The sequence below is a fragment of the Mandrillus leucophaeus genome, unplaced genomic scaffold, assembly GCF_000951045.1.
Source record: "Mandrillus leucophaeus isolate KB7577 unplaced genomic scaffold, Mleu.le_1.0 Scaffold582, whole genome shotgun sequence".
Classification (NCBI taxonomy): Eukaryota; Metazoa; Chordata; class Mammalia; order Primates; family Cercopithecidae; genus Mandrillus; species Mandrillus leucophaeus.
This window is the reverse complement of record NW_012106275.1, coordinates 362,110-388,152: the sequence shown is the minus strand read 5'-3', so window position 1 is coordinate 388,152 and position 26,043 is coordinate 362,110. Positions and strand designations below refer to the sequence as shown.

At 38.5% G+C, this 26,043-nt stretch overlaps 1 protein-coding gene across 1 annotated transcript in view; it reads right to left on the bottom strand.

The window, feature by feature from the left end:
- ITSN1 (intersectin 1 (SH3 domain protein)) overlaps positions 1-26,043 on the bottom strand; it is a 196,230-nt gene that overhangs the window by 162,454 nt on the left and 7,733 nt on the right. Inside the window, exons 2-4 of the mRNA XM_011999125.1 lie at positions 6,060-6,119; positions 3,654-3,746; positions 2,274-2,337 (exon numbers count right to left, since the gene is read on the bottom strand). Of these exons, the coding sequence (XP_011854515.1) occupies positions 2,274-2,337; positions 3,654-3,746; positions 6,060-6,087 (185 nt within the window). The 5' untranslated portion in view covers positions 6,088-6,119. The remainder of the gene's footprint in view (positions 1-2,273; positions 2,338-3,653; positions 3,747-6,059; positions 6,120-26,043) is intronic.

Here is a 26,043-nt window from a genome sequence, read left to right as displayed (position 1 = left end):
GTAGCTGGGACTACAGGCGCCCGCCACCTCGCCCGGCTAGTTTTTTGCATTTTTTAGTAGAGACGGGGTTTCACCGTGTTAGCCAGGATGGTCTCGATCTCCTGACCTCGTGATCCGCCCGTCTCGGCCTCCCTAATTTTTTTAAAGATAAGGGCTCGTTATGTTGCCCAGGTTGGTCTCAAACTCCTGGGCTCAAGCAATGCTCCCACCTTGGCCTCCCAAAGCATTGGGATTACAGAAGTGGGCCACCACACCCAGCCAAATGTCACTTTTTTCAATTAAGACAGTTGTCTCTGCCAGGCATGGTGGCCACACCTATAATCCCAGCACTTTGGGAGGCAAAGGCAGGAAGATGGCCTGAGTCCAGGAGTTCGAGACCAACATGGACAACATAGCAAGATCCCATCTCTACAAAATACAGAAGAAAAAAAATGAAATTCATTAGAGTGTATTTTGTTTTACTCCATCACACTTACCACCATGTGACAATTTTTGTGTTGTTATTGTCTTCCTCCACTAGACTGTAGTTATAATAAAAGAATGGATTCTGTCTATTTTGTTCATTCTATATTCCAAGCACCTATTAACAGTTCCTGGCCCATAGTAGATATCTGATGAATAATTTTTCAGTGTTGAAAGAATAAATGAACTTTCAAAAACTGGGAATAGAACATAAAAGCATAATCCAGTGGAGGAAGTTAAGTTTGGGGAAGAAGGTTCCAGTGAGAGGTCCTGATGGTGTGAGACATGATCATGTATGAGGTGCGAAGCAAAAGAAGCTTGTTACGTTCACACAGGTGCCACAGGTCTTGTGTTTAAACTGTCACATTTAACTGACAGAACAGCACTGCTGTGCTCACTTGCGCATGACTTCTTTCTTGCAGGCTGTTTCTTCATCTGAGCCTTTTACTTTACTTAAACTGTAATTCCAAAACCGCTTGGTTATCTGATTTTTCAGCTCTAATAGATCAGAAGTTAGAATCAGAATGGCTTCAGAGGAGCAAGCACACTAGTTCAGAGACAGTCTGGCGGCCAATATGCTGACAACCAGGAAAAAGAAAATAAAGCGGACACCCAAAAAAAGCACACGGATCTGGTATCATTTCGTTTCAATTCAAATGTATCCAAATATACACACACACACACACACACACACATATATATATATACCGTGAAAGTTTTGCTATTTCAGGACGAGTAACTGATTTTCATAATGATGACATTTCATCAAGAAAAGCTTAGACTGTGTTCTGTAGACTGTGCTTAAAAGAAACACAAAGCTCTATCAACCTTTATTAATTTCTATAAGATTATAAATGTAAAAGTTTGGTCATTTAAGAGGACGAAGTAATCAGTTGGAAAATTTAGTTATGTAGAATACCCAGTCCCTGGAGATGATAGTTTTTTGGGTTTTATTTTGAGGGTCTATTATGTGACAGGAGCCACAATAAGTCCTTGCTTTTTCTGGAATCTTCTCAACAACTTTCATAAACTATAAGCATTCCTATTTTCTAGATTAGAAAACTGAGGTAAAAGAGGGTAACTGTATCTCCAAATCAGACATACTGAACATGGTACATCTGGGATTCAAACTCAGGTGTAGACTACAAATCACATGTTCTTTCTTCACAGCGAGCTGCCTTCACATCACTAATTAACTCAGGGAAGTGAAGTATTCAGCACCCTTGGTGAAAAAATGAGACATCTTAGAGGACAACAGAATTCAGCATTGCTCTCCAAAGCCATGAGCCTAGAATCCAAACCTGTATTTGCCACCCTTTTTATTATACTCTCTGTATTTCCTGTGGCTTAAAAGACTGAATGCCTATTTGTGATAGTCGAAGAATTCAATATTATCTATTTATTATGGATTCACCATGCACTAACTCTAATATTTTCTTTACCCTTTATTCTTCAATCAATGAAAGATAAAAAATCGTTCCATTATAAAGCAAGAAATGTGGGACATTCAAATAAATATGGGTGATATGGATGAAGCCAAAACTAACTGCTGAAGGAACACCAAAATTTAGATGTCTCCATGGAAATTCAACTTTTTGACAGTGTTGTCATTCAAATATCACCACTTTTTTTGTTTTGTTTTAGTTCCATATGAGAAAGACACTTTTCAGACATCATTCTCTGGTAAGAAGTAAGGAGATATTTCAGGCTAGAAATACATGTTCTCCTTTTAAAACACAAGAAATCATATTAACATATAGAACTAAATGATATTTTATTTTGCCTTATGCTTATGTAAAATTCCAACTTACCATATCTGTGCTAAAACAGGTTGAGGTAACCCAGATTGAAAAAAAAAGTTTCTAGCTTGATCACCTGTAAATTAAATGGAAAAAGTTTCAGGAAAAAAAAAAAAAAAAAAAAAAAATCCAACAGCTAACAGAAATCCTCTAACAGCAAAATTACGAAATTTAAAAAGAGGCTGGTAATACTATAAATACCGAGTTGAGTGCATTATAAAAGTCCAAGGATAAGCCCAAAGGCAACAGTAAAACAATCCATCAGCACTGACTTTAGGATTAAAAAAAATCATCTCAATAAAGGCCTACCATTTCCCGGCATAGATTTTCCACTTTAATTAATCTGCTATTAACTAAGGATGAATAGCTACCCACTGTGCAAAAGCACATTTATAGGAATCCTTAGGAAACTGATGACCCATACTTTCACTTTATAAAAAAAGTTATTTGTCATTCCCAATACCTATACTCCAAATTCTGGGTACTTCTGATATATTTACGGAGAATAAATAACAATGATTAAGAACCACACCTGAGGTCAGGAGTTCAAGACCAGCTTGGCCAACATGGTGAAGCCCCATCTCTACCAAAAATACAAAAAATAAGCTAGGCGTGGTAGTGGGTGCCTGTAATCCCAACTACTTGGGAGGTTGAGGCAGGAGAATTGTTTGAAACTGGGAGGCAGAGGTTGCAGTGAGCCAAGATCACGCCATTGTACTCCAGCCTGGGCAACAAGAGCGAAACTCCGTCTCAGAAAAAAATAGCAGGGCGTGGTAGCAGAACAATTCCCCAGGAAATAAAGATTCCATTTTTTCTAAAGTGAATTCCTGAAAAATAATCAAACAGGAAAATTAGTTTGTTTATTTTTTGAGATGGAGTCTCGCTCTGTCACCCAGGCTGGAGTGCAGCGGCGTGATCTCGGCTCACTGCAACCTCTGCCTCTTGGGTTCAAGCAATTCTCCTGCTTCAGCCTCCCAAGTGGCTGGGATTACAGGCGCTCACCACCACACCCAGCTGATTTTTTATTTTTAGTAGAGATGGGGTTTCACCATGTTGACCAGGATGGTTTGGAACTCCTAACCTCAAGAGATCTGCCCGCCTCAGCCTCCCAAAGTGCTGGGATTACAGGTGTGAACCACAGGTCCTTTGATCTTAACAAATTCCCATAAATTATATGCACAAACAAGTGGTTTGACATGCACTAAAAATTGCAAACAAGGTATGATTCCATTATGTGTAAAAAAATTATAAAAGGACAGGCACAAGGTTAAGGCAAAATAGGTAAAGGTCTCTCCTTGGTCATATTTGCCCATCTCGGCTTTGCATAACAGAGTTTCCACAGACATGTGCACTACTGATAAGTAAAAATGAAAAAATGCTGACTCTGATTACCAGTAATGAATCCAGATATTGGCTTTAAACTATGGAACTGCTGATCATGCTTCGCTCTTTCCTCTACAGTTATGGCCCAGATATCCAGGCTGCCTAAAATCCAAAGAAAAGACAAACAAATTATTCAGTGAGAAAAGCAAAACAAAATGCTCTCACACACTATTTCCACAGCACTTCAAGATTCTATGTATTATAAAGACTTGATAAAGTCACATCTGCTTGTCCTTGGAAGTTATGCATATAAAGTTAGAAAATTAAGTGTAAAACAGGACACAAAATGTAAGAAACAGAGAGAGAAAGGGAGGGAAAGAAGAGGCACACATTCCTTTTTTAGAAACTTGTCTTATAAGTTAGCAAGATTATAATAAATTACTAATTTACTTACATAAACCCAAGCAACAGACTAAATTAACTTAAACCTAAAACTGTACCCTCAAGTGCCTTAAATGCCACAGGCAAAAGTTATGAAAGAAGAAGTTGAGTGTGATAAATATCCATGAAAATCTTTTGGGGGGGTGATTAAAATATTAATATATTAGATTGTGGTGATGGTTGCACAACTATAAATTTGCCAAGAATTATTATACAGCTAAAGCTAGTAAATTTTATGGAATATAAATTATATTTCACTAAAGCTGTTTTTAAAAATGGGTATCTCAGTATGCAGGAAGCAGAGTTAAAAAAAAAAAAACAAGAGGGGCAGGGATGTCCTGATATGAAATAATAGCCAAAGAGAATGAGTTTTAGGTTTTCGTTCAGTTTCAGCTCTTAGGCTGACTAGATGTCCACTCACGACTGAGATCTTGCTGACTTTAGTCCTAGGTCTCCTCAAATTGACTAAAATAATTCTAGATTATATACATGGAAAGCTTTCAAAAGCTTGGACACCTTCCACAAAACTGGGAATACACAATACGTATGTTTCACACAAAATGTGAATGTGCCCAGCACATCAGCAAAAACATCTAAACATTGCATCTCTCCTCTCTACCGGGTCTGGTATAACACTGACCGATAAAGTAAAAATCCATTCAGTCACTGGAAAAATATTTACTGTGGGGATGAAGTGGTGTCCAAGACAGAGATGACCCCTTCCCTCACAGGCCTTACGGGTCTGAACTTCTGGAAGAAATTTTCACTGCCCTGTCAGAATTCATCCCTGTAACTATAAACAAAAACCAAAAATTGTACAGTAATTAAGGGGAACAAAAATAAAATAGAATAGTAATTCTGAAAAGTTTACAGATCTCTGCACCAGAATCCCACAGAGACTTTTACTCTCTTCATGATGAGATTAGACAGCTTCCAAGCGTACTCCGTTAATATAAATTTGTAATAAGTATTTTTTAATAAGTACTACTTTTTAATAAGTATTTTTGTTAAAAAGTAACTTGGGTGTAAGCAAGAACAATTAACAATTTCCTAATAACATTAGGAAAAATTACCCACAAAACACATTTTATGCAGACTGATACGTTTCAAACTTATGTTTAGTTTAATTAAAGTAAAACAAACAAAAATGTCGTGCTTCAAATCCAGGCTTTGAAAAAGTGTAAACGACCCCATCACTTCAAAAAATAACTTGCTGATAAAAAAACAGAGGAGTAGGGGAAAATTCACTAAGAGACTTGGGAAAGACATGGCCTAATTGCAATGTTTGTATCTTATTTGGATCCCAATTTAAACAAACAAATCATAACAAGAAATGTCTAAAGACTATCAGGGAAATGTCCGAAGACTATAGGGTACAGACTAGATATAGCAAACATTTTATAGGTATGATAATATGGTATTGTACATTTATTTATTTATTTATTTTGAGATGGAGTCTTGCTCTGTCACCCAGGCTGGAGTGCAGTGGTATGAACTTAGCTCATTGCAACCTCCGCCTCCCAGGTTCATGTCATTCTCCTGCCTCAGCCTCCCGAGTAGCTGGGACTACAGGCGCCCCCCACCATGCCCGGCTAATTTTTGTATTTTTCGTAGAGACAGGGTTTCACTACGTTGGCCAGGCTGGTCTTGAACCCCGGACCTCAGGTGATCCACTGGCCTTGGCCTCCCAAAATGCTGGGATTACAAGCATGAGCCACCACGCCTGGCCCGGTATTGTAAATTTTTATAGGTGTGATAATGCCACTGAAGTTGTCTTTAAATGTTTTCTTATCTTTTAGGTACACATACTAAAATATTTATAGATGAAATGATATGATGCCTGGGAGTTGCTCCAAAAGAATCCAGATGAAATAATATTGGGCATGAGTTGATAATTAATGAAACTATATGATGGAATACATGAAGGTTGATTACATTATTTTCTCTACTTTTTAATTTTAAATTTGCCATAATATCAAGTTTTTAAAATCTGGTCCCAAAGTACATTAAAAAGAGAAATTTCTGAAAACTTACCACCAAAAGGTGTTGGAAACTGAGCCATGGTTCTGTTACTTTTACCTCGCTAATCGACGCCTGTAAGTGAAATGCAACATTTAAGTTTATGAAAACTTAATTCCTGTATAATCATAAACACACCAACATGCTGTCTTTAATGGTCAGAGGACTAACACTAGAGCCAGAGCATAGCTCTACAATTAAGGAATTCATTCATTCACGTGTTACTTTTTAAATACAGAGTTGTCCCTTATTATCCCAGGAAGATAGGTTCCGAGACCCCCCATGGATTAAAAAAAAATCCGTGGATCCTCAAGTCCCTGATATAAAATGGCACAGTATTTGCATATAACCTAAGCAAGTCCTCTCACATACTTTAATCTCTAGGTTACTTACAACACCTAATACAATGTAAATGCTATGTAAACAACTGTTATACTGTATGCTTAGAATTCCGTACATGTTTAGTACAGACGCAATTTTTTTCCCCCAAATGTTTTCAATCTGTGGTAGGCTGAAGCTACAGACTTTGTGAAACCGATGGATACGGAGGGCTGACTGTACCCTTTTCTTAACCATCTATAAATACCAGTCCATCTACTTGATGGTTATAATCAAAGCTTCTTTTCATTGAGCACTTAGAACATGCTACACATTATACTAGGTAATTCACAGGTCTTATCTCTTCTACTCATCATCACAGCCCTATGAGATAAGTTACCATTATTACCATCCCCATATTATGGATCAGGAAAATGAAAATCAGAGGCGGTACGTGATTAGCGCAATACCATTCGTTTGGTGACCAAAGGCTGTGGAGTTAGCAGGACAGCTAACTCCACAGCCTTTCTCCCACGAAAAACACAAAGATTTTGAGGAAGACTGTAAACAATGCATATTACACTAACATCTGTCCCAGAATACCAAACACAAATTTAATGCTCCAAAAATCTCCATCAGGCATTATTTATTCATGAACAGCCGATGTGAAAAAAAGTTAGTCCTCTTCTCTAACTAAAAACAGAAATCCAGATTTAGGGCCAGGTGCAGCAGCTCACGCCTGTAATCCCAGCACTTTGGGAGGCCGAGGTGGGCAGATCACGAGGTCAGGATATCAAGACCATCCTAACACAGTAAAACCCGGTCTCTACTAAAAATTAAAAAAAAATTTTTTAATTAGCTGGGCATAGTGGCGGGCACCTGTAGTCCCAGCTACTCAGGAGGCTGAGGCAGGAGAATGGCGTGAACCCGGCAGGTGGAGCTTGCGGTGAGCTGAGATCGCACCACTGCACTCCAGCCTGGGCTACAATGCAAGACTCCGTCTCAAAAAAATCCAGATTTAGTGAATATTTTTCCTTATGTTTAACAGGGTAAATGCACAGTTAAAAATGAGTATTGGCTGGGCGCAGTGGCTCACACCTGTAATCCCAGCACTTTGAGAGGCTGAGTCGGGCAGATCACTTGAGTCCAGGAGTTCGAGATCAGCCTGGGCAACATGGCAAAACCCTGATTCTAGTGAAAATACAAAAATTAGCCAGGCATGGTTGCATGAGCCTGTAGTCCCAGCTACTCCGGAGGCTGAGGCGGCAGAATAACCTGAGCTCGGGAGGTCAAGGCTACAGTGAGCTGAGATCACTGTACTCCAGCCTGAGCAACTGGAGTGAGACCTCGTCTCAAAAATAAAAATTAAAAAAATAAATAAATAAATGAGTACTACTCACAGATTTAAAATCTTAAATTTAGATTTAAAAAAATGACAGTCTCTTGCCCTAATACATCTCAATTTCATCTTCCAATTTGTCCACAGAAGTTTTTTCCAACTACCACATTTTTAAATTTCCAAAAGCACTTTCTCATTCTCTGTTCTTCTGTTTCTTGGATCACTGGATTCCTCTGGGTTCCTTTATCGTTCCTTGGCTCGTTGACTGGGTCTCTTTCACTTTTTTTTTTTTTTTGAGACGGAGTCTCGCTTTGTTGCCCAGGCGATCTCAGCTCACTGCAACCTCTGCCTTCCAGGTTCAAGGAATTCTCTTGCCTCAGCCTCCTGAGTAGCTGGGATTACAGGCACGCCTCACCATACCTGACTATTTTTTGTATTTTTAGTAGAGATGGGGTTTCACCATGTTGGCCAGGCTGGTCTCGAACTCCTGACCTTGTGATCCGCCCGTCTTGGCCATCTCTTTCACTTTTAAGGTTTTCCTCATATAGCTAGTGATCCCCGGATGTGCCTCCATATTTAATAATGAGTCACTAAAAAAATGCCCAAGCTCAGCGTGGGTGGCAGGTTTGTTGACTGATGGGCTTCTCTGTAAAACGATCAGGTATATTGAGTCCCCTTTTCATTGGGAGACCTCCAAATGTTCAGTATGTGGAGGTTTCTTCATCGAAGCTGTTAAGTTTTGCCAGACAGAACAAAGTGCTGGGTGGGGTGCGAAGGGATCAACTCATGTAAGTGCTGCCTTGAGGAGTAGTGAAGGAAGGAAGGAGCAGGTAGGGTCCTACACTTCAGTGTGCAGACTTGTACAGGCTCACTTGACTTTCAATCGTGTGCTTCACCTCTCTAGTCTGGAGCACTTCTGGTTCTAGTGCTCCTCCCATTTCCCCAGCACACAGGGGACTGAAGTAGTTACCCATCTGCTGGGGTATAGGACAGAAAGGTCTAAAAGATCTGGATATGGATTTTTAAGGAATTTCCACTGTGAGCTGTAAAACTCACAAGGACTTCAGCCTTTTGGAATATGTGGAGCCTCCAAGCACAAGGAACGCTCTCAAGATATCCCTGGGGCATGCTGATTTGTATCTCCGTAACTGATCTCTGCAGGTACTTAGGCGGTATCTTCCTCTGTGAACTCAGTTACTACTCCTCCATTCACTTTCTGTTTTGAAAAATTGTTAAAATCTTTGGTCATTGTATCCTTTACTGTTATGTTTCTCCTTATGAATTAAGATTTTATTTATTTAGGTGTTTTATTATTTTATTTATTTTTTGAGAGTCTTGCTCTTTCCCCAGGCTGGAGTGCAGTGGCGCAATCTTGGCTCACTGCAACCTCCACCTCCTGGGTTCAAGTAAGTCTCCCGCCTCTGCCTCCCAAGTAGCTAGGATTACAGGTGACACCACCCCATCCGCCGGGCTATGAATTAACATTTCAAAGCTTCCTTTGAGATAACTGCAGACTCTAGGACACCATATTTAACCAGAGGTCTGTAAATCCAGTTGTGAATCAGACTACTTCTCACTGTAGATTCCCTTTAGAAACTGCAGCTGCCCTTCTTTTCCTCCACAATTTCTCATTCAATATACTGTATGGCAACCTTGATAATTCTCTTAAAAATTTTAGTGTGTTTTATCTCACTTAGTCCTCAAAAAATCCTTTTGGAATCAACATGTCATATATCTTTTTGTAGAGCTTCCCAAAAATGCTAAGCTCTGATTTTAAATGCATAGTATAACAGATATTTAATATATATGAGAATACATTCTGCTCAGTTTTACTTCCGTTTTTTTACTTTGTTGCAAAATGAAGAGGTTATTGATTTCTCTTCTTTGTATCCAGCTACTTTACCACACTTTCTTATTAGTGCTAATAGTCTCACAAATGAAACTCTTAGATTTCCTAGATATGTATCTTCTGGAAATAAAGAATTTAGCCTTACATTACTAGCCCAAAGCAATAATACTAAGCTATACACAACAGTTGTGATAGCAATAATTTTTGTATTGCCTGTGATTTTCACAGTGATAGTTTTGGTATTTCATATTTTAATAGGTTGGTTTGTTGTTGTATTTTAGTAAAGATTATTTACCATGTTTATGTAGTTTCCTTCTATTCATATTTTTTATAATTTTATTAAGAAATGGCTAAATTTTTTTTCAGAAGCTCTTTAAGCATCTAGTGAGATAATGAATTTCTCCTTTACTTATATTCTGAATTATAGTGACATATTTGCGAATACTGAATTATCCTAGAATTTGTACAATAGAACAATTCATATATGCATGTTATTCTTTCACTACACAGCTAGGTTTGATTTGCTAATATTTTCTTTAAATTTTTTGTTTAAGAAAATGTTATACATAATACTATGCAAGAAATGGCAAATCCAGATAGAAATGCATGCATTTCTATCTCCCTATAAATCTTGAAAATTATCTTAGGAAAAAATGATTTTATGACGTTAGCATTAGCTTCATACTAAACTATGATACTGAAAGCATTAAAAAGAGACCATTTTTACTTATAGATACAATAATTTTACGCTTTACTTTAAATATTTCACAGCTACTGTGAGAGGATCACAGCAGCAAACGTAAGTATAACTCTTATTATTTAAAATATACTTTAGTCATTATCAGTTCCTGACAAAGCACCTAGGACTATTTGTTATTTACCATCCTACTCTAGAACTTAGGAAATAATTCTCACCCTAGGTGAATCTCTACCCCAAAAGCCTTCACCTCACTATGACCAATATTAGACTACATTTACCTTCTGGCCCTTCTGACCTCCAACTCTACTTCTCCTTCATCTCTATCTCTTAAGTGACAACCAAAGGGACTCTACGTTCTCTCTCTTTCCCTCCCTAATTAAAGCCCTATTTCTTTAGTGTCATGTTCTCAGCTGGATGTGAGCAAATAATCCACCTAATGAAAACTAAATTATGTTTATGTATGAATGAAGATGTACCTTTCAGACTTATTCACTAACACAATAGCCAAATGATGGTTTAAAGATGAGGCTGGAATTTTCCCACATAATTTTCTTCTAACCACAGGTCTTTCCAATGCCAATCACAGCGAGGTTCTCCCTGGCTCCTAAGGAACCCCAGACAATAGTAGTAACATGTAGACGAAGCAACATCTTTCAATCACATCTCCTTTTCTGTTCTATGCTACCTGGACAGACCATGGAGATGACATCTTGGCTTAAGGTGTTTTGTCCTACCCTTATATACGCTTGCTGTATGAATTACTATAATCTGAAAAAAATATAGTAATTTGTAAAAGGCTACCATGTTGAGACTGGGAATGGTGGCTCACGCCTGTAATCCCAGCACTTTGGGAGGCTGAGGCGGGCAGATCACGAGGTCAGCAGAGCGAGACCATCCTGGCTAACATGGTGAAACCCTGTATCTACTAAAAATACCAAAAGAAATTAGCTGGGTGTAGTGGCAGGCGCCTGTAGTCCCAGCTACTAGGGAGGGTGAGGCAGGAGAATGGCGGGAACCCGGGAGGCGGAGCTTGCAGTGAGACTAGATCATGCCACTGCACACCAGTCTGGGAGACAGAGCAAGACTCCGTCTCAAAAACAAAAAAAAAAGCTACCATGTTGAAAAAGAATAATCACATATCCAAGACATTAAATAATGTCACAAAACCTGGTTGGAGGCGGTGGCTCCCACCTGGAATCCCAGCACTTTGGGAGGCTGAGGCAGGCGGATCACTTAAGGTCAGGAGTTTGTGACCAGCCTGGCCAACATGATAAAACCCTGTCTCTAATAAAAATAGAAAAATTAGTTAGGCGTGGTGGTGGTCGCTTGTAATCCCAGCTACTCGGGAGGATGAGACAAGAATCGCTTGAACCCAGGAGGCAGAGGTTACAGTGACCTGCCATAGCACTCCAGCCTGGGCAGCAACAGCAAGACTCAGTCTCAAAAATAAAAATAAAATAAAATGTCACAAACCAGAGTTCTGCTTCTGCTACAGCAGAGAGAATACAAAATATAACTATAATACTTGAAGACAATAGAAGTAAACAAAAGTAGGCAGATTTGGGAGGTGAGTAAAAAGTTTCTAAAAGTTTCCTTTTCATGGAGTAAAAAGTTTCTTTTTCGTCTTTTCTCTACAACTCTGCCCCACAGGCGGGCCCCAGTCAGGAAGCTATGCAGTGAAGCACAGGTGCAGAGACTAAAACTCCAGCAGAAACACAGTCTTTGTGGTTAAAGGAATTAATGAAAAAGGCACCTGTGGGCTGTAAAGTGTGGGGAAAACCGGAGAGGAAAAAGCTAGAAACGGGGACCTGCCATTGTGTGAATGAATTCCTGCTCATCTCAGGCTCACACCTGAGATATGGATATGCACGGCAGGCTCAAAGTAGCACAGCACTTGTCTTGAAAACTAAACTGAGAAAGGAACCCCTGTCCACAGACAACACAGAGAATTTATAGTATGGTATATAACCAAGGTAGATCTAACCAAGTTAGATACCTACTGAAACAAACAGCATTCTGCAGAGGATTACAACAGCACACAATATCTATACAACATGAAACTCACAATGTCCAGGATATAATCCAAAACTACTGGACATACAAAGAAGTAGGAAAATCTGACAAATTCTTAAAAAAAAAAAAAAATTGCAGTCAACAGATGCCAACTCCAAGACAATGAAAATGTTGAAATTATCACACAAAGACTGTGGAACAGCCATTACACCTACTTTCCACGAGACAAACACAAATGAATGGAAAGATACAAGTTATCAGCAGAGAAAGAAAAACTAGTTTAAAAAGAATCAAATGTAAATTTTAGAGAGAAACTGAGATCTTTAAGAATTAAGGCAAAGCAAAAGAAATTGCAAACATCTGACTAAATATAAAATTATTTTATATTATTAAGCTCTTTAAAATAAGGCAGGAGAATCACTTGAACCCGAGAGGCGGAGGTTGCAGTGAGCCAAGATCACACCACTGCACTCCAGTCTGGCGACCGAGCAAGACTCCGTCTCAACAACAACAAAAACTTCCCCCAAAAGAAAGCCGTAGTCTGTTTCACTGGTGAATTCTTTCAAAGAAGAAATAATACAAAAATCATGCAAAGTTTTTCAAACAAAAAGGAGGTCACTGCCCACCTCACTTTTTAAGGTCATACAACTATCAAGCTCTTTAAAATATGTAGACTGTTGAAAACAAATATTGTAACCCTTGTAGTAGGGTTTCAACATAAATATAACACATATGATAACTGTAACATAAATGTCTCTGGGGGGAGAGTAAAGGGACTTATCTGGCTGTAAGCCTTCTACATTCTACATGAAGTGATAAAATATTAACTCTAAGTTGATTATAAAAGGTTAAGTAAATATATTTACCACCTGGAGCAATTACACAACACACACACACACAGAGAAAAAGATATGGCCAAAAAGTCAAGAGGCAAATGAAAATGGAATGTTAAAAATCCAAAGATATCAAGAAAAAAGAAACAGAAGAAAGAAAGAAAAAAAAAACCAGAAAGGACAAACAAAACCAATAATAGGAAGATGGCAGGTCTAATTCCAACAACCGATAATTACATTAAATGTTAATACTCTAAACAATAACAGAGAAAAGAACTTGGAAAAAGAAATGTAAACCAACAATAAGTAGAAGAAAGGAAATTACAATGATATGGCAGAATGAATAAAAATTCAGACAATAGAGAAAATCACAAAATCAAAATCTGGTTCTTTGAAAAAATTTATGAACCTCGAGCTAGAGACAGAGAAAAAAAATCATAGAAATAAGGGGCATCCCCATCAATCTACATTTAAAAAATAATACATTGTAAAAACAGCTTTATGCCAACAAATTTGACAGTGTAGATAAAATAAACAAATTTCTTGGAAAATAAAGCTTACTAAAATTGATACGAGAATCTGAATACTCCTATATTTATTAAAGAAGCTGGTTTTATCATGAATAACCTTCCCCAGCCGGGAGCCGTGGCTCACGTCTGTAATCCCAGCACTTTGGGATCACAAGGTCAGGAGATCGAGACCATCCTAGCCAACGTCTCTACTAAAAATACAAAAATTAGCTGGGTGTGGTAGCACATGCCTGTAGTCCCAGCTACTCGGGAGGCTGAGGCAGGAGAATCACTCGAACCCGAGAGACGGAGGTTGCAGTGAGCCGAGATCATACCACTGCACTCCAGCCTGGCGACGGAGCAAGACTCCATCTCAACAACAAAAAATCTTCCCCCAAAAGAAAGCCATAGTCTGTTTCACTGGTGAATTCTGTCAAAGAGGAAATAATACAAAAATCATGCAAAGTTTTTCAAACAAAAAGGAGGTCACTGCCCACCTCACTTTTTGAGGTCATACAATTATAACACCAAAACCTCACAGACATTACAAAAAATAAATAATAGAACAAGATCCCTAAAGAATATAGATACAAAAATCATTCACGAAAATTAAAAACTGAACATCAATATCATACAAAAAGGATACTAAAATATAACCAAACAGTTTATCCTAGAAATGCAAGGTTAAACCATTCAGAAAATGTAATATACCATATTAGGAGAATAAAGCGGAAAGCCCAGATGATCATGTGAATAGATATCTTTTTAAAAGCTTCTGACAAAAACTCAACCTTCAATCATGATTTTAAAAAAACCTCTCAGCAAATCAGAATTAGTAGGAAACTTCTACAGATACAGGGCACCCATGAAAAACCTACACCTAACATCACAGTTAATGGTTAAAGACTGAACTTCTCAGCCTGAGATCAGGAAGAAGGCAAGGATATCTGCTTTTCCCACTTCTATGCAACATGGATGTGGAGATTCTACTCAATAAAGTATTAAGGTAAGAAATAGCAAAAAATAGGCATAAAGATTGGAAAATAAAAATAAAGCTCTCCTTATTTATAGATATCACTGTTTATAAAGAAAATCCCAGAGAATCTAGAAAACAATGACTATATTCAATAAGTGAATTTAACAAAACTGCAGGATAAAAGGTTAATGTATTAAAATGAACTGAATTCTTAAATACTAGCAAGCAAAAAATTGGAGAGTGGAATTAAGAAAAACAACTGTTTTACAGTAGCATCAAAAAATGTAAAATTTCTAAATGTAAATTTAACAAAAGACAGGCTGGGCACGGTGGCTTACACCTGTAATCCCAGCACTTCAGGAAGCCAAGGTGGGCGAGTCACCTGAGGACAGGAGTTCGAGACCAGCCTGACCACTAAAAATACAAAATCAGCCAGGCATGGTGGCACATGCCTGTAATTCCAGCTACTTGGGAGGCTGAGGCATGAAAATCCCTTCAACCCGGGAGGCCAAGCCTGGGCAACAAGAGTGAAACTCCGTCTCAAACAAACAAACAATAAAACACATACAAGGCCTCTGCACTTAGAACTACAAAATATTGCAAAGAAAACTTAAAGAAGACCTAAGTAAATGGTACTAAGATACTAAGTTCATGGGTTGGAAGATTAAATATTGTGAAAATGTCATTATCTCCAAAGGGTTTGTATATTCAATGCAATCCCAATCAAAATTGCAGCAGGCTTTGTGGCAGAAATTGGCAAGCTGATAGCAAAGACCTAGAATAAGCAGAGCAGCTTTTTAAAAGAACAAAGTTGAAAGATTTACCCTGATTTCAAGATTTACTATAAAACAACAGTAGTCCAGGCCTTCTGTGATTGGTGTAAAGAGACAGATCAATAAAACAGAAAAGAAGAGTTCAGAAAGACCTACCTGTTTGGTTAACTGATTTTTGGCAAAGTTGTAAAGACAAATCACTGGAGGAAAAAAGTCTTTCAACAAACAAAATAGATTAACTGGATATCCAGGTGGAGAGAAAGACCAACACTGACACTTTACATAACACACAAAAATAAATTCAAAACACGTCGTCCCAGGCCTAAATGCAAAACCATATATGCTTCATATAAAAATCTTAAAAGATGGGAGAATATCTCCCTGACCTTAGGCTAGACAATTTCTCAAAACACAAAGAAGCACGATTTATAAAAGAAAAAATTAGTAAACTGGGCTTCAAAGTAAAAAAAAAAAACACAAAACAGTTCTTCAAAAGATAACCATTATGAAAACAAAAAAATAAACCACAGAGACAAAGAAAACACTTGCAACACGTACATTAGAAAAAGGACTTGTATCCACATAAAGAACTCTTAAAATTTAAGAATAAGACAGCTCGGTGAGGAAATGGTTGAGATGTAAAATAACTTCTAGAAATGGGCAATAAACCCATGAAAAGATGTTCAACATTATTAACCATCAGGGAAACACAAACTCAAATCACACTGACATGCCACTTATATTTCCACTAGAATGACTAATGTGAGAAAGAATGACCACATCTAGTGTTGGTGAGGACGTGGAACAGCTCTACACATTGCTGGGAGGAATGTAAAATCGTACAAACTTTTAAAAATATAGTTTTCTTAAAACATTACACAGCTACCACTCCACCTAGCCACTCTACTCTAGGTATCTGGCTAAAAGAAATGAAAATTTATGTCTACACACAGATTTTTACACAAATGTTCTATCAAGCTTTATTTCTAAGAGCCAAAAACTGAAACCCAAATGTCAATCAACTGATCAATGAATAAACAAATGGTGATCTGTCCATACAATGAAATGCTACCTGGCAATAAAAAGGAACCAACTGTTACACATGCAACAACATGTATGAATCTCAAAATTATTATGCTAAGTGAAAGAAGTCAGGTTAAAAAAGAAGTATATATCTATGATTCCACTTTCAGAAAAATTCTAGAAAATGTAAACTAATTATAGTGACAAAAACCCCATCAGTGGTTTCCTGAAGATGGGAGGAGAAGAAAGGACACAAAACAGAGAGGCATAAGAAACTTTCGGGGGAACAGAAATGTTTGCTCTCTTGGGAAGGATGATTTCACAGGTATATGCTTATGTCAAAACTAACCAAACTGTACATTTTAAATATATGCATTTAAAGTGCAGTGCCTCACATCTGTAAGTCCAGTGCTTTGGGATGCCGAAGTGGGAGCATCACTTTAGGCCAGGAGTTCAAGACTAGCCTGGGCAACATAGTGAGACCCCCCCCCCGCCCCCACAAAAAATAAAAAATTGAAAAAACGTAAAAATAAAAAATAAGTATATGCATTTAGTACACTTCAATTACATATTAATAAAGTTGAAAAGAGAGTCACAAGCCACAAAGAAAACACTAAGTATAAAGAGTCAAGAATACAGCATTCCTAACAGTTCACTATAAACTAGAGTATCCATGCTGATGGAACTCACATCTCTCCCCCAAGAGATGTAGCAATTCTTGATATGTCTCAACACAGATTTTAACTTTTAAAAAATAACTCGTTTATGCTCAAGTTAAAAACTGAATTGAGGCCGGGCGCAGTGGCTCACACCTGTAATCCCAGCACTTTGGGAGGCTGAGGCGGAGTTTGACACCAGCCTGGCTAACATGGTGAAACCCTTTCTCTACTAAAAATACAAAAGTAAGCTGGGCATGATGGTGCACGCCTGCATTCTTAGCTACTCAGGAGGCTGAGGCAGGAGGATCACTTGAACCCAGGAGGCGGAGGTTGCAGTGAGCCAAGACTGTGCAACTGCACTCCAAATAAATAAATAAATAAAACCTGAATTGAAAGGATGGAACAAATGGTGTGGACCATAAGGCTTTTGAGCAAGTTAAGTGGCAGATCTCAGATTGTGAATAGGAATCCTTAATGACATTATTTACTAAAGCTGACAAAAATAAAATTTCTTTTTAAAAAAGGTTTTCTTATAGAAGTGAGGTAGGGTGAAGCATTAGTCAATGTTGAATCCAAAATGCTTTACTGGAAAATACTAATTACTCATTTTAAGTTCAATATATCCAGTGGTTTTTATTTTTGTAATAAATGCCTTTTATTAAAATTCTAAGATCAGTGATTTTCCAAATACCTTTATGACCAAGTAACAAGTAACAGCTATATTCTCATTTTAAATTTCATGTAAGTGGGGAAAATGTCTGGAAAGTATAAAATATGAGATATACTTTAAAATGCCATCAATTAAAAACTTGGCCAGGCCTGGTGGCTCATGCCTGTAATCCCAGCACTTTGGGAGACTGAGGTGGGCAGATAACTTGAGGTCAGGAGTTCCAGATCAGCCTGGCCAACATGGTGAAACCCCACTCGACTAAAAATATAAAAATTAGCCAGCATGGTGGCACAGGCCTGTAATCCCAGCTACTTGGGAGGCTGGGGCAGGAGAATCACTTGAACCCAGGAGGCAGAGGCTGCAGTTAGCTGAGATTGCACCATGGCACTCCAGCCTGGGCGAAAAGTAATATGAACAAAATTCAAATATAAAAGATGATATGAAACTTCACAGACATCAGCGTTTGATTTGTATAAATAAATATATATACATCAAGAGGCAAGCTATAAAGGCCTCCAATATGAGTAGGCTTTCAGAAAAAAAATTAAAACTGCTTTTATTGCCATAACTCACTAAATATATAGTCAAAATGAAACATCAATTTAGAATGATAGGAGAAATGAACTTCAGTGCCGCCATTTCCAAAGCAAGAGCATTTGACTGAATATTTTATTAATGTCTTTCCATTTAAACTTCTGGAGAATATTTTAGATTTAGCCAAATTTTCAAATGTTAAAAAGAGAATTGAAAAATGTAGGTTTTAGCCGGGCGTGGTGGCTCACGCCTATAATTCCAGCACTTTGGGAGGCCGAGGCGGGTGGATCACGAGGTGAGGACATCAAGACCATCCTGGCTAACACAGTGAAACCCTGTCTCTACTAAAAACACACAAAAAAAATTTGCTGGGCATGGGGGCGAACACCTGTAGTCCCAGCTACTCGGGAAGCTGAGGCAGGAGAATGGCGTGAACTCAGGAGGTGGAGCTTGCAGTGAGCTGAGATTGTGCCACTGCACTCCAGCCTGGGCAACAAGCAAGATTCCATCTCAAAAAATATATATATATAGGTATTAACTTTTGAGTCAGAGCACTAGTATATTAAATATTTTCATATTCTTCTTTTTTATAATCGTATTATCATTTCTATTTGGAGCTTACTTTAAAAAAACCTTAATATCTTTCCTACGTCTTATTAATTTACTCAGGAAAAATTTTTATTTCCATGTACAGTACAAAGTTATACTGATCCAATATAAAAACAACAGGCTGGTTCAGTGATTTTTATCTCCTCACTAAAGCATTTTAAGATTGTGTTTATTCTTTGAGATGGAGTCTGGCTCTGTCGCCCAGGTTGGAGTGCAGTGGCCGGATCTCAGCTCACTGCAACCTCCGCCTCCCGGGTTCACGCCATTCTCCAGCCTCAGCCTTCTGAGTAGCTGGGACTACAGGCGCCCGCCACCACGGCCGGCTAATTTTTTTGGGTGTGTATATATGCATTTTTTTTTAGTAGAGATGGGGTTTCACTGTGTTAGCCAGGATGGTCTTGATCTGCTGACCTTGTGATCCACCCTCCTCGGCCTCCCAAAGTGCTGGGATTACAGGCATGAGCCACCGCGCCCAGCCAAGACTGTCTTAACAACTGATTTTGAGGCCCTTATCTCATTCAATGACAGCTTAGCCTTACTTCCAGAATCAAAGATAATAGTCGACAATAACATTATGCCAAAATAATGAAGTCAACTTTGGTGAGGATTTATTGGCATGATCCTTAATAGTAATAGTTTATAATAACTAATGGAACGTTTAAATGCTTGGAAGTACACCTGACCGATATTAGCCAATTTAATCCTATTAACAAAGCTATGGATTAAATAATACTAGTATTCCCTCTTACGGAGACTGAGGCACAGTTTATACAGTTACTAAACAATGGGAGAGAGAGTCTGGATTCAGAGCCCATGATCATAACCTCATATTTTTAAGAATAAGAACTTCACCGAAGAGGCACAAAGTAGTTAGCCTGGTAAACTAACCAGGGTGAAGCTGTGGATGCAGGGGATACTTTTCCATGCAATAAAGGCACTGGAAAACAAAAGAAAGAAGAAAGATAAACTAATTTTTTTTTTGTAATGTCATAGCAGATCACAGAAAGAAAGTGGGGGAATTAAGATTAATAGAATGCTGACATGTAAGTCCAATGAGCTTCTACTTCTTATACACAAAAAGGAAAAGCTTCCTGACGTGTAAACATTTACCATATAGAAGCAGGAAGTCATATATTTTTTAAAAATGTAACAGAAAGCCTACAGCAGTTAAGAAAAGAAAAAGGTGAATGAAATCAGTTCTATCTCTATGAGGGGACTTCAGCAGCATAAAGTAGGTCATCTACGCTGAAAACAAACAGAAGCATACCTAAAGAAAAGGAAAGGCATTCTTCTCTCTGAGGTCCCCAGCCCTGTGGCCTAGAAAGCAGGAGGGTTACCCAGGAGTGCGGGAAGCTCAGCCCCAGGTAGAGGCAGCACCTCAGGGCTAAGGGCCCGGAGCTCTTCAGGGAGGAGACAACACAGAGAGAAGGGCAGCACCAAGTAGGCAAATAGGCGCGGTCCCATTTACTAGTTACCATTTCGTCCCTCTGAAATACTTCTGTTTTACAACAGGGCCTACGTGGTGACTGCTTACACTTTCCCCCTTTAAAGGTTATAGGAGACAACTGTGGGAAATTTAGAAAACTGAAAAGATAGGTGAAAAAAAAATCCACAATTCCACTCTCCGAAGGCAACCTCTATCAACAGCTTGGTATTTCTATTTCCTTTTAGTCTTTTCCCAATGAAAGTACAATTGTGTCCTTCTTTGGCACACTTTACACAACATACATGCTTTCAGCAAGTTATTAAAACCTTTCTAAACATATTGCTGGACCTAGATATTTTATGGAGACAAACATTCCTTATTTAGGTACAAAAAATAGAAAAACACAGAGACTAAATATTAAGCAATGAAGAAACAGGTAAATAGTTTCTTCAAGTTTGGATAATGTTCGGATTTTTAAACCAAAGCTAGAATATGTTTAAGAAGTCTTTAATCTTTCTTCATTTCAGCTTCAGGAAAAAGAGCCAATTAGAGAAAGTCAAAAGAAAAAATACGGATGATCCTTAATTTTCGTACTTACATCCCTAATGTTGACATAGATAAGTAGAAGGCCTCTAATAAACATGTATTCATAAAATAGAATGACTATCCTTAAAACAACTTTCTTTCTTTATATACACATATATATATTCTTTATATATACATATTTATTTACATATGTATATACGTGTATACATATGTATATACATACATAGATGGAGTCTCGCTCAGCCTGGAGTGCAGTGGTGTGATCTTGGCTCACTGCAACCACCGTCTCCCGGGTTCAAGAGATTCTCCTGTCTCAGTCTCCTGAGTAGCTGGGATTACAGCCACCAGCCATCATGCCCGGCTAATTTTTGTATTTTGGTAGAGATGGGGTTTCACCATGTTGGCCAGGCTGGTCCTGAACTCTTGACCTCAGGTGATCTGCCCGCCTTGGCCTCCCAAAGTGCTAGGATTATAGGCATGAGCCACTGCGCCTGGCTAAAACAATATTTATTAAAATGTCATTCTGCAGGACAAAAAAGTACATTGAAACAGATTTGTTATTTCAGTTCCAATGTTTTGCTATCATAAATACAGGAAGATTATTCAGAAAATATGCAACAATTCCAAAAAATCAAAATCAAAACATAAATAATTAGGGATTTTAGGTTCTAGCACATAAATACTAAGTTTAATAGTTAAAAAGGTAAAAATTTAACCATGTGGAATAAAATATCTAAAGTCTTAATTACTGGTATAATTTAAAACTTAACTTTATATCAAATAATTAAACTGTAATTAGTCTTTTAAAACAAGTATGTCACTGTGCTGTTCTTTCAACTTTCCTGAATGTTTGAAAATTTCCAAATATTTTTGGCCAGGTACGGTGGCTCACGCCTGTAATCCCACCACACTGAGCTAATTTTTTTTTTTTTTTTAAACAGAGACAGGGTTTCGCCACGTTGGCCAGGTTGGTCCCAAACTCCTGGCCTCAAGTGATCCACCCACCTTTGCCTCTCAAAGTGCTGAGATTACAGGCGTGTGTCACCATGCCCAGCCAAATTTTTTAAAAAATAAAAGGAAGCACGCAAGATGAAATGAGGTAATTCAAACATATTTACAGGCCAGGCACAGTGGCTCACACCTGTAATCCCAGCACTTTTGGAGGCCAAAGCAGGGAGATCACTTGAGTCCAGATCAATTTCCCACAGTGGTCACAAGAGTTCAAGGCTGGCCTGGCAAAACCCCATCTCTACAAAAAATACAAAAAAACTAGCTTGGTGTGGTGGCATGTGCCATTAGTCTCAACTATTTAGGAGGCTGGGGCGGGAGGATTGCTTGAACCTGGGCCTAAGCAAGTCTAATCCATTTATAAATGTTCCATTATATTCAAAATACCCTTTCTACCAACAGTAGGTTCTTAACTACTGAGACCAGGCATGCTGTGGTTGTGACTCTAGCAAAATGGATTGGTGGCATTGCATGAGCTGAGATTGCACCACTGCACTTCAGCCTGGGCAACAGAGTGAGACCACAGCTATTTAAAAAAAAAAAAAAAAAAGGAAACACACACACACACACACACACACACACACAGAAAAAAAGAATCTTCTACATGTACTACAGATAAATCAGCAGATTTCTAATACACCAAAATAGGCTAATCTAGGCTTAATGACCTAAAGACTAAAAGGTGATTATGAACATACATCATCTGTTTTTCACTTAATTATTGACCATCCCCTCACAAAAATCTTATAATCCTCTTATATAAATGAAGAAACTGGGCCCAAACAATTAGTGACAGGCAAAGGTTACAGAAGGGGAGAGCGGAGGCCCAGACTGTTCAGTGTAAGATGCCAGCAATCCATGCTGCTGGAGTCACAACCAAAGCATGCCTGGTGTCAGCAGTTAAGAACCTACTGTTGGTAGAAAGGGTATTTTGTATATAATGGAACATTTATAAATGGATTAGGCTTGCTTTCTCCCTCCTACTGTACTTACAGTCACAGAGTTTCAGCAGCTCTCAACTGTGAACAACTACATCTGTCTGCCTCCCCTCCAAAGTAAGGCAAGACGGCTAGAAGGTATTAGAGGACAGAGGAATAAGGACAGCAGAGACCTCTTCATCCTCATATTTAAACAATTCAGGGCCAGGTGTGGTGGCTCACGCCTGTAATCCCAGCACTTTGGGAGGCTGAGGCAGGTGGATCACCTGAGGTTAGGAGTTTGAGACCAGCCTGGCCAACATGGCAAAACACCATCTCTACTAAAAATACAAAAATAAGCCAGGCATGGTGGCGGGCACCTGCAATCCCAGCTACTCGGGAGCCTGAGGCAGGAGAATTGCTTGAATCCGGGGAGGTGGAGGTTGCAGTGAGCTGAGATCATGCCATTGCACTCCAGCATGGGTGACAGAACAAGACCCCATCTCCAAAAAACAAAACAAAACAAAAAACAATTCAGGCAGGGAGGGTGGCTCACACCGATAATCCTAGCACTTTGGGAAGTTGAGGCCGGAGGATCTGTTGAGGTCAGGAATTCAAGACCAGCCTGGGCAACACAGCAAGATGCTGTCTCTACAAAAAACAAACTTAAAAGTTTGGTGTAGTGGTGCCTGCCTATAGTCCCAGCTACTTGGGGAGGCTGAGGCAGGAGAAAATCCTTTGGTCCCAGGAGTTCGAGGTTGTAGTGAGCTATGATGGCACTACTGGCACTGCAGCCTGGGCGGCAGAGTCAGACACTGTCTCTAAAAAATTAAAATAAAATTCCCTTTGGGCTTGCTGATTTATTTATTGTATAGATTTCTGAGATGGGATCTGGCTCTGTCACCCAGAATGGAAAGCAGTGGCACAATCTCAGTTCACCGCAACTTCCACCTCCGGGGCTTAAGTCATCCTCCTACCTCAGTCCCGGCTAATTTTCATATTTTTGTAGAGACAGGGTTTCACCATGTTGCCCAGGCTGGTCCTGAACTCCTGAGCTCAAGCAGTCCGCCCGCCTCAGCCTCCCAAGGTGCATGAGCCACCATGCCCAGCCAGCTGGACTTGCATTTTAACAGGTCTATTTCTAAACCCACTTCATGGTATCCCTTTCCAATCTTCAGACTCATTTATTTGAAACAGATTTTTATTATGGTACTAAGGTAATAAGTGTAATTCATCATTTATAAAGAAGTATTTTTAAAAATTTGTTTTAAAGTTGCTCAAAAGGTTTAATTCCAGCTTGAAGAAACTATAGGATAGTAAGATATAGAACACAAGATTAAAATTGGTAGAAATGTGGCATCAATGAAACACAGAGAGGAAAAAAATGTCCAAATGTGGCAGAAAAACAAAAATGTGTATATTTTAAACATCTCAAAGGATACAAACACATCCTCAGAAACATAAAAAACTATTATCTGATATTTGAGAGTTTAGTTAGAGTTTGGTTTCAGGTACTAATCTATGTATATCTGTCCTTGATCTAGAAAAACAATTAAAAGAAACCTCAAACAAATACTGACTCCACATATTACCCTTTTAAAGGCTTTGCATCTATAAAAATTCAAAATTAGAAAACATTAAAGAAAAATACAAGGAAATCTCTTATTTAAAACAAATCTGCAATGAATGAAAACACCTAGAAGAGCCTATGTCCCTGTACCAGATTCCCGTCTTGAGATGACTCTTAGAGCAGGAAATGAATGAAAAAGAAGAAAGCTGCCCTGTAAGATTACACATAAAGGCAAGAGGTACACAAAGCTCTTTTAAAATACAGAGAAAAGGCACTCAAAGCCAGACAAAAAATGGACAAAGGAACTGACAAATCCCAAACATATAGCCAACCTGATCAATGCCCTATTGTCATGTCTGAAGCCCTGAGCCTCAAATGTGGCTTTTACATGTGCTATTTGAAGTAGAAGAACAAGATGACCTAAAAGGGACATGCAGCTTGTTCATAAGTAATATTTTAAAACGCATGAAGGATAAAGAACCTGATAAAAAGAAGAATCTTATTACTAAAACTGAAAAAGGTCAAAGACATTGTCCACATTATATCTGACAAACTATCGTGATGACTCAAGTTGTCCTCGAAACAGGGAACAGGCATTCCTCCCAGAATTTCTGTTGTTGTTGAGGGGAGTGGCAGCAGGGATGGGAGGTGAAAAGGGGACACTCAGGAATGACCACTGTCCAGCAATCACTGTCAGGTACAGCTGTCAGCACATCACTTGGCAACACTCAATGGCATTTCGGACTATTTGTCCCTTTACTCCTGCTTACTTTCCACAAAGAGAAATGTCAGGGCATCTAGCCTGGAGAGCTTCAATAGGCAGATTTTAATCTCAGTTCTTCTAAATCATCCTTACTTTAATATTGGCAGAAGGAGGGCATTCATCAGGGAGCTAATAAAACCAAACCCTAATTACAGCATAAAGGTGAAAAATAAGGGACAGCAATGAGAGACAGGAAAGGAATTCCTGTTTAAGAGATTAATGGAATTAACAGTCCCCTCCTCGAAGCTCTTTTTTCTTCTTACAGACCACCAACTAACTGCAAAGTAACATCTGAAAAGTTATTATCCATAGTTTGTCTATTTATTTGGAAAAATCAGATTGTAGAGCCCTACAGCTGCAGATAGGAGAGCCATTCATAAAGCTTCAATAAAGTGAAGGACTTTATTTCTTCTAGAAGGTTCTATTTTCCAGTGGGTCATCAAGAATAAAACATTATATCAAGTTCCTGAAAGCTAAAAAAGTAATTCCTGGAAAAAAAATATAACTCTAAACAGCAAACAATAAATTTAAGAATCACTGATTGAGATAAGAGTGTTTCAAATCAAAATTTTATTTTAAATATAAGTTATGGAATAGTTTCAAATTGACAGCCAAATTAATAATGAGATTGTATAAGTTTAAACCATATTCAACTCACATGACTTTCCAGTACCCTCTCAAATATAAATTAATAAGTGATGAAATAATTCACAAATAATTGCAAACACTTTGTCACATGAAAAAAAAAATGTAATGACCCAGGTTACAGGAAAACAAAATGTTGTCATCTGTGTAATGTAGATATATACAGTCACTAAAGAAGAGACAATCTAGGCCAAGCATGGTGGCTCATACCTGTAATCTCAGCACTTTGGGAAACCGAGGTGGGCGGATCACCTGAGGTCAGGGGTTTGAGAACAGCCTGGCCAATACGGTGAAAGCCCATCTCTACTAAAAATACAAA